Source organism: Sinocyclocheilus grahami, unplaced genomic scaffold, assembly GCF_001515645.1.
Source record: "Sinocyclocheilus grahami isolate Dianchi unplaced genomic scaffold, SAMN03320097.WGS_v1.1 scaffold198.1, whole genome shotgun sequence".
NCBI classification, from domain to species: Eukaryota; Metazoa; Chordata; class Actinopteri; order Cypriniformes; family Cyprinidae; genus Sinocyclocheilus; species Sinocyclocheilus grahami.
In genome coordinates this window covers 150,915-160,791 of record NW_015505377.1, presented here as the reverse complement: position 1 = coordinate 160,791, position 9,877 = coordinate 150,915, and the positions used below count along the sequence as shown (strand labels likewise).

The 9,877-nt window shown below is 39.4% G+C and overlaps 1 protein-coding gene across 2 annotated transcripts in view; it reads right to left on the bottom strand.

Annotated features, from left to right (window-relative positions):
- LOC107595160 (uncharacterized) overlaps positions 1 to 8,620 on the bottom strand; it is a 27,420-nt gene extending 18,800 nt beyond the window's left edge. Inside the window, exons 1-3 of one of the 2 annotated variants that reach the window (XM_016285498.1) lie at positions 8,608 to 8,620; positions 4,959 to 5,001; positions 3,212 to 4,590 (exon numbers count right to left, since the gene is read on the bottom strand). In XM_016285498.1, the coding sequence (XP_016140984.1) occupies positions 3,212 to 4,583 (1,372 nt within the window). In that variant the 5' untranslated portion in view covers positions 4,584 to 4,590; positions 4,959 to 5,001; positions 8,608 to 8,620. Of the gene's footprint in view, positions 1 to 3,211; positions 4,840 to 4,958; positions 5,002 to 8,607 lie in introns of those variants that run through there. The other variant, XM_016285499.1, reaches the window with a different exon arrangement.
- Between the last annotated feature and the right edge of the window lie 1,257 nt (positions 8,621 to 9,877).

The following is a 9,877-nucleotide window of genomic DNA, read 5'->3' as shown; positions in this document are numbered from 1 at the left end:
TGGGGGTAAGCAGGTTCAGAGGATTCTCCAGCACGTCACGTGTCTCTCTCTCTCTCTCTCTCTCTCTCACACACACACAAACACACAAACGCACATGTGTCACTGACCATGCGGAGCGCTCAATCCGGCGGTCAAACTGCTCGGTGTGTGTTTGCCGGTGAGCGGCGGATGCTGCTCTGTTTAACAGCACCTTTAATAAACTACTTATGAAACCAACCAACCGAGAGAGTTTAAGAGTAAGACTACCAGCAGCCACAGCAGAGCACCGCCCTCTCAACACACACACACACACACACACACAAACAAACGCACGCACACACACACACAAAATCACACACACTCACACACACACACACACAAACACACACACAAACACAAATAAATACACACTTCTTCAGTTTGTAAAATGTGTTCGTACACATGCATTCATTAGGATGATGATGTGTCTTTCTAAATAAAATACACACAAATGTATAGCTGTCCTCATTTACACACATTATCTGTGTGATTACAATGTGATTAAAATGGAGCGACTAATGACACATACTGGAAAGAAAGAAAGAAAGAAAAGCAAGTTAGAAAAAGAAAAATGGCAGGAGGAATGAAGTAAGAAACAAAGAACGCATTCATAGTGAAGTATTATTCCTCTGATGAAACTCACTGAATTTTAATGTAATCCTGCGAGCTGAATCAACATTGCCATTGCAATGTTGTCTTTTACAATGTCTTTGAGTTGATTTGTGAGCATTTTGTTAGCCTAGCATTTAACATTGTTGCGATGTTTTTTCAACATTGAAACAGCTAACATTATTTCAACCATATTTCGATGTTGAAGTCAGTCACGTGTCAGCTGTAACAGAGCTCATATACAGATCTGCCACCAGCCTCCTGAACACCAACAACCTTCAGCCTGACAAACTCCTCATGTGCATTTAGCACACAGAAGAACCTCAAAGAACCTTCATGGATCACCGGCGGTTTGGTGAACTATAGCCTGAACAGTCTCCACAATTCACTTGTAAAATCTTGCCAAAAACCTAAAATGTCAAGTGAGTTTTCTAGAGACTCTCAGTGTGTGTCTCCAGTCGAGAGACTCTAACGCGTTCCCAGAGGACCGTGTCTCTGCATATCCTATTAACCCTAATGAGATTTTAGGCTCTAAGACTCTGATTAGGCCTGCAGTGAGGTACAGTGCTCAGCTCGAACTGTAAAGCTCACACACACTGTTAACTGAACAGAGAGAGAAAACACTGCGGTTCTTGAAGATTAAATGTAATGCATAATCATGGGCCCCAAAAGGAAGAGGCATGGGTTAAAATTGCTTGTAAAGAATTATAATCAATCTTCAATCTTACTCTGAACTCATGGCAGTGACACTGTTCTTTTTAAAATTGTAAAACACACAAATGCAGGTCTGAAAACACATTCATGCACACACAGCAATGCACTCAAGTTCAAGGTCAGTAAAAAACCTTCTTTTTTCCTTAAGCTGCTGCAAAGAGTTTCTTAAATAGTTATGAAGCGGAGTCTATTCACACACACACACTCACACACACACACACACACAAACAAACAAACGCACGCACACACACACAAAATCACACACACTCACACACACACACACACAAACACACACACAAACACAAATAAATACACACTTCTTCAGTTTGTAAAATGTGTTCGTACACATGCATTCATTAGGATGATGATGTGTCTTTCTAAATAAAATACACACAAATGTATAGCTGTCCTCATTTACACACATTATCTGTGTGATTACAATGTGATTAAAATGGAGTGACTAATGACACATACTGGAAAGAAAGAAAGAAAGAAAAGCAAGTTAGAAAAAGAAAAATGGCAGGAGGAATGAAGTAAGAAACAAAGAACGCATTCATAGTGAAGTATTATTCCTCTGATGAAACTCACTGAATTATAATGTAATCCTGCGAGCTGAATCAACATTGCCATTGCAATGTTGTCTTTTACAATGTCTTTGAGTTGATTTGTGAGCATTTTGTTAGCCTAGCATTTAACATTGTTGCGATGTTTTTTCAACATTGAAACAGCTAACATTATTTCAACCATATTTCGATGTTGAAGTCAGTCACGTGTCAGCTGTAACAGAGCTCATATACAGATCTGCCACCAGCCTCCTGAACACCAACAACCTTCAGCCTGACAAACTCCTCATGTGCATTTAGCACACAGAAGAACCTCAAAGAACCTTCATGGATCACCGGCGGTTTGGTGAACTGTAGCCTGAACAGTCTCCACAATTCACTTGTAAAATCTTGCCAAAAACCTAAAATGTCAAGTGAGTTTTCTAGAGACTCTCAGTGTGTGTCTCCAGTCGAGAGACTCTAACGCGTTCCCAGAGGACCGTGTCTCTGCATATCCTATTAACCCTAATGAGATTTTAGGCTCTAAGACTCTGATTAGGCCTGCAGTGAGGTACAGTGCTCAGCTCGAACTGTAAAGCTCACACACACTGTTAACTGAACAGAGAGAGAAAACACTGCGGTTCTTGAAGATTAAATGTAATGCATAATCATGGACCCCAAAAGGAAGAGGCATGGGTTAAAATTGCTTGTAAAGAATTATAATCAATCTTCAATCTTACTCTGAACTCATGGCAGTGACACTGTTCTTTTTAAAATTGTAAAACACACAAATGCAGGTCTGAAAACACATTCATGCACACACAGCAATGCACTCAAGTTCAAGGTCAGTAAAAAACCTTCTTTTTTCCTTAAGCTGCTGCAAAGAGTTTCTTAAATAGTTATGAAGCGGAGTCTATTCAAGTGATTCGTGAAGTTCAGCTGGGATCACAAAACAAATATATATATATATATAATATATGTGTGTGTACTGTGTATATTTATTATGCTGCTTGTGATTGGCTTTGGTTCATCGTGTGACATCCTCATCACCTCCTGCTGATTTTGGTGGTTATCAGTGTATTACAAAGTTACAAAACAGATTTCAGTACTTCAATAGGTTGGTATATTTAACAGTATATCAGTTAATGAAATTACGGTATTTAAATGTAAATTTAAGTTAAAACCTAAAATGTTGCTACTGTATTTTTTACGCTAAGATTCTGGCAACTACAGCTGCCATTTTTTTTTTACCGTAAATTTTATGGATTTTTTTTTTACAATGTAGGTAAAGGTAAAACCGCCAAAAAAGACAGAAATAAGGTCGTTACTTGTGTCAGGTGAAGCCATGGTGGATACAATGACCGGAGGTCCGGTTCTCCGGGTTTGTTTGTTGTTAGGATTTAGGGTCTGAGGCTGGAGGGCTGAAGATGCTGGAAGGATGGCACTCTCCACAGGAGCTGCTCCCTTGCGCATTAACTGAGGGCTGTGATGGGGGCTATGAGAAGGAGAGAGAGGAGGAAGGTTCGGAGGGCGCTTCATCAGCTCCATAGGGCTGTATGTAGTGGAGAAGGTCTTGGGTGCCACTCCTGGAGTAGTCGGAGGTTGTTGTTGAGCAGACATGGCCAGGCCGGTGTGGGCATTGTACAAAGGTCGTGTTTGTGTGGCATAGCCCCCCGGACTGACCGGAAGACCTCCGACCGAGCGAACCCCTGGATATGTCGTGGTTTCGAGGAGATGCTGAGACGGAGCGCTGTTCGGCCGCCGACCAAGAAACTCTCCCATTCTAGGAGAGACGGACTGCAGGGTGCTGGGAGGCTGTTGAATGAGGTTTCCATCCACTGCCTGAGACTGAATGTAGAGATCATTGCGATGGCTGAAGCTGTTAGAACGACCTCGCATAACCGCAGCACCGGTTGCTCCCGTCTTGCAATTGAAAACCACTCGAGAAAGCATTCGTGCTTGGCCCAAATTGGGAGCGACGGAGCGGACGTCGTGGTCTTCCATCATAGCAAGCATGGAGGTAGAATCAAACCCTTGCTGTAGGAGAAGAGTTATAGTGCTTTCCGACAGACCCTCAGAGCGCAGGAGAGCTAGAAAACTGGGATCCACGGTTCTCTTGGGGTCGACAGAGACGGCCGCCGGAGGGTGGTGAGCAGAGCCTGGATCGTAAGCAGGGTCGTAAGGCATCCTTTGAGTTGACACAGAGCCGTAAGCAGGGTTCCCTCGAGGAAGAGTCCCATCCATGACTGGAGCTGTAGGGTCCACTACTATGCAGGTGGATCCAGAGTCCAGAGGAAGGCCGTTGGCGTCGCTGTACACGGAGTGTTCTGCTGGAAATCTGGATTCAATGCCAAAGCAAGCCGGTGAAGCGGCTCTACTGCGAATGCGCTGGCTGTCTGGGATCATCTTGATGGATAGAGAATCCCTGTACAAGCGGCTGATCTCATGAGCCGAGGGAGGAGGAGGAGGAGGAGGAGGAGGAGGAGGCCTGGGCGAAGGAGCAGGAGTAGTTGCTCTAGCTTGCCCTTGATCCCAAGTGTTCCTGACCCCTCCTGTGGCCAAGCCATAATGCGAGCCTGATCTGCTCAGCATGTGCTGGTTTCCTTTATAAAAGCCCTGCAGATCTTCAGGTGGCTGGGCTGATAGAGCGATATCAAAAGGGTAGTAATCCGGAGGAGGAACGGTGCCACGGACAGCCATGAAGTTGCTGCAGAGATTGCGGTTTGTTTCAGTGGAAGCAACCCATTAGCCGACAGAGATCGAGTTTGAGTGCAAATGCTCGTGCACTACAGAATGAAAGCGTGATGTGTAGTGAATGCATGCACGGGTGAGGAAAGAAGAGAGGACGCTTGTGAGGAGAGGGAAAAGCAGGTGTTTGATTTCACTTCTCATGTTTCCCTGCGAAGGTGTGCGAGGGAGGTAACATTTCACCTGATCTCTAGCCAACATTTTTTTTTTTTGCATTAATTGAGGTGTGATTGGCAGGTAAACCCTAAATTATTCAGCATTGGAAACATAAGCAAGTCAGACGGAAGAAGAATAGGACAACACAACTGCTCCGTAACACAAACTTACCAATTTAACAGCAAGGAAACACACTTTATACACGAGCTGGATTCTGGATGCTTTCAGCCATCGGGTTTTGATTTGGGAGGGAAAGATGTAAAAAAGAGGCAAGACAGAAGGACGACGCATTGGCAAAAGGCTCATGCTAATCTAAAGGGGGTTATCCTTCCCTACAGCACCGAGAGATTAGTCCAAATAAAACCAACTTAATACCACTGTCCCCTATGACAAACACTCAAACTGTCATCTCATCATTTGTGTCTCAACGTCTGCCAAACATGAAGAGACTGATTTCTCTCCAATGTCAGCAATATAAAGATCCCAGAGTGCGAATGGTTATTTAGTTCAGTGTCTTGCACGGTGTTAGGATGCGGTGTTAATCCTCACACAGATCTGGGCAGAACGCGTTAATGCTGAACACGTCACTTACAAAGATTTATAAATAACGTAGACAGTTTGGGCTGTTTGGTTTATAGTCATGCTATACATATGTGACCCTGCAGCATAAAAGCAGTCATAAGTAGCACAGACATATTTGTAGCAATAGCCAACAATACATTGTATGAGTCAAAATTATACATTTTTCTTTTATACCAAAAATCATTAGGATATTAAGTAAAGATCATGTTCCATGAAGATATTTAGTAAACGTCCTACCGTAAATATATCAAAACTTAATGTTTGATTAGTAATATGCATTGCTAAGAACTTCATTTGAACAACTTTAAAGATGATTTTCTCAATATTTAGATTTTTTTGCACCCTCAGATTCCAGATTTTCAAATATTGTCTGATCCTAACAAACCATACATCAATGGAAAACATTGGAAAACACAAAACCAAAAGAAGTTTGGTTTGAGTTATACAGTGACAAATTGTGTCTTTTTTATCTTATCTTCCTAAAGGTTCTTCTAAATGTAAAATATCTTTATGCTCAATTTATGATTACATACAACTCTTTATGTTCACTGTAAGAACCTTCACACGCAGTGTCATGATAAATAGTTCACAATCCTACCAGAGTCTGGAAATATCTGCAAGAACGGCCCAACAAACATAAATATATCTGACAGCAGCTCCCTAAAAATAGAGCCGATCCTTAAGGCAAAACCTTCAAATAAACCCAGCAGTGCTTACAGGGTGGAACGGTATTATCACATTACCACAGGACTTTTCTGCAAAAGAAGAATTTCATACAAACATTATACAGATAGATTTAACAATAACATGTACATGATGATATTAAATCTTTTTATTCTTAGAATCAGAATTCCTCATTGTTAACAGCATTTACTTAGCAATGGCATGATGGACAACAAACTAGAAATCCTTAAGAGGGAAATATCTAGAGATCAGAACTCCTTATGTTACTTTAGAGCAAGCTAAGAAAACCCAACCTGATCTCATGAGAAAATTTAACTATTTTATGACGTGACAATTTTGTATGAATTTGTTCAATGCGATTCTTACAGACACTTTCTTTTAGAAAACAGAAGAACATTTTTAGAAAACAAATACGCGTGAAGGAAGGTCCACCCCTAAAACTAATCAGTGAAGCATGAGCAGATGGAATGAAAAATACGAATTCATGCAAATTAGTCAATACAATTTTAAATAGTTGCAAATTGCCATGAGAATGTGTTCGGCCTCTTTTAATGTGGACCAGTAAACAACCACCCAGCTAATGTTTTTTGAAAGTTATATAAGTGTTAGCACAAAATATTCTTAAAATAAAGTTTATGAAACTTTCTTATACAGTAAATGTATTCATATTATATATATATATATATGTTTTTATACTGTTGAGAGAAAATATTCTTGGATCAAAATTCGGAATGATGTTATTTGTACTTGAACATTCTAAGAACTGTTTTTTTGTAACCTTTAAATAACGTTATAATCATGACAAGAAGCAGGGATGTTTTAATGTTCTCATGATTATATTTTGGATGAAATAAAGTCAGTAGAATGTTGTAAAAACGTTTTTGTAATCTTTAATGTTAGAATCACATCAAGAAAACTGGACATTTGAACCTTTTAGAAACATTTTCAAACAATGTTCCCAACGTTTTTAAACCTCAGTTTGTTACCCGTGGTACCTAGCAACCACTGAGAGCACCTTAGCAACCACCTACATCATCCAAACACCTGCCACAAAGCTATTGGCCAATGAAACTTTTGTGGAACTTAATAAAATGTAACAGATTGTGTTGCATATTCTGAACGGCTCCTGCAGAGTATATGGGCCATTCAGAAACATCTTGAAACAAATGTGTCTTTTTCCAAAACATTTGTATGTATGCAGATTGTATAATAACCAAGGTACACATTTCTAATAATTCTATAATTGTGCAGTTAATTCTTATATTGTATTTTCAGAAAGTTTTGGAATATTTGTCTTCTCCCCAAATTTGTCACTAGCGAAACACAGTAATAATAATTTAATTAGAAGGGTTATATTGACCTATTAAGATTTTGCTTGCATCTAGATTGTAAATATATTTAGTTGCTATTTTATTACAAAAATATAATTTTTTTCAGTATACTTTATTTTTGACAAAACATCCCATGCTTCGATAGTGACAGTAATCTTTTAGCAACCGCATCACATTGCAGAATTTTCACTCGCATACTACCACATACAAAAATATGATGCAAAAACTAAATTTTATGGAATAACTTTGAAAAAAGTTCTTAATTTTAATATCATTTTCATAAGTTAGGGTTCGGGACAGCCACCTCCCAATTGAAAGTACCCAATAAATGATGATTTGCTTGCTAATATTTTAAATATTATTGTGGGTTTCAATAGATAATAGAAGGATCTGTTATCATTTTGATGCTCATGAGCTCATTTCTGTTTGTGCCGATTTGCTAAACGACGTGCCATGTTTCATGTCATGCACTGACTACAGCGACTCGATGTTATCCATCAGGAACAGATTTCATATCAGAACGGAAACAGAAATGAATGTGAGTTTGCAGTGGATTGTGGGAGATCGATTTCCTTTTACTGTTAACTAAAATGAAAACTATTAAAGCATGTTTATTAACTAAAATAAATGTGACATAAAATACAGTTAAATACAAATATTAGATGAAAAACTTCAACTAAAAAAATGTGTTGCCTAGGCAACAAACTGAAATAAGTTTAGGTTATTAAATAAATTCAACCTCAATAGGAATATTTAAAGAAATAATAAAAAATGATGTTTTTCTTAGAGACACTTTATGGGGAGCTCCTATTTCATGCACATATTAAAATGAAGAAAGAACATTTTATCTAAAAACAATATGAAAACAAAATACAAAAATAAAATCTATTTCAAAATATTAATCAATAGTGTATAAATAGTGCTAAAATAACGCTGATTCCAATTCAAGTTCCTGCGTGTTGTGATTGACTCAATTCAAATTCACATTCATACATTTAAAGAGAGCCTATTCCTAAATTCTGAATTTTGCACAACCCTTCTAAAAATAATTAAATAAATAAAATAAATATATTAAATAAATAATCAAGTGTGCATAAGTTGCAGTGCAGTGTTTAAATCCATTCCACAGAATTCCGCATTTTCCCTAAAACCATGTGAAAAGATTCAGTCTGGGCCTGAAAATGAAGCAGATTGAGATCATGAGCAGAATAAAAGAGTCTGACCTTCACAGATTCTGTCGAGTCGTTGTCTCTTGACTTTGTGTTTGTTGGTCAGAGCCATGCTGACACACACACACACAGACACACACACACACACACACACTCACACACACACACACACACACACACACACACACACACACACACACACACACACACACACACACACACACACACACACACACACGCACACACACTCACACACACACACACACAAACACGCGTCTGTCTCTGACGTCTAACACACTGATGATCTGGTAGAGCGGGGCATCACCCCTCAGAACACCTGCGTTAAACACAAAAACACACACGATTAGAGCCAGGAATCACATTACACAGCATACTAACACTCAGTTATTCTTTAGCATGCAAGTGATTTATTTAGTCTAAGAAATGAGTCAAACAAACACAAATACAAATTTTACGAGTGTTCTTCTGAATGCACATAAGCTCTTCTTGTATTACAGTTGTTTTCATCTGCTTCCACACTGCATCTTCACGTGTCACACAGTTTCTGAAAGCTGACACTCAAACAGCAGAAGCACACACCAAACCTACAAAACCAGACACTGATTCTCAGACTTTGACTTTCAGAAAACACTTTTTGCAAAACACAACACACAGTTCTCGATGTAACACACACACATCTAACAGGAATTAATATTATGCCAAAGGTGTTTGCAAATGTTTGCTTTTGAGACGTGTTTGAGATATTTTGAATGCAGTGCTTCGTTTTGCACGAGATGAGAGGCTTTTTGCATTTTGTGTGCAGTTCTTGGATTTGTGTGTGAAGTTTTGAAAATGTGTGTAAGCAGCTGAAATAAACTGTAATGCAACATCATCTTGAGTGTAATGACACACAGTGACCAGCAGAGGACAGTGAGACTCACATGACGAGATCCACTCAAAGAGGTCAAACACACACACACACACACACACACACACACTCACACACACACACACACACACATGTCTGGTCAGCTATCCTTGTGGGGACTCTCCATAGGCGTAATGGTTTTTCTACTGTACAGACCGTATATTCTATTGCCCTACACCAACCCTACCCCTAAACCTACCCCTCACAGGAAACTTTCTGCATTTTTAGATTTTCAAAAAACTTAATTATGTATGATTTATAAGCTTTTGTACCCGTGGGGACCACAATTTAGGTCCCCACCGTGACACGAGTCCCCATGAGTCTGTGTGCAGTCAGGTTTAAGTCCCCACCAGGATATATAAACCTGAACACACACAGACAAACACATTTTTAACA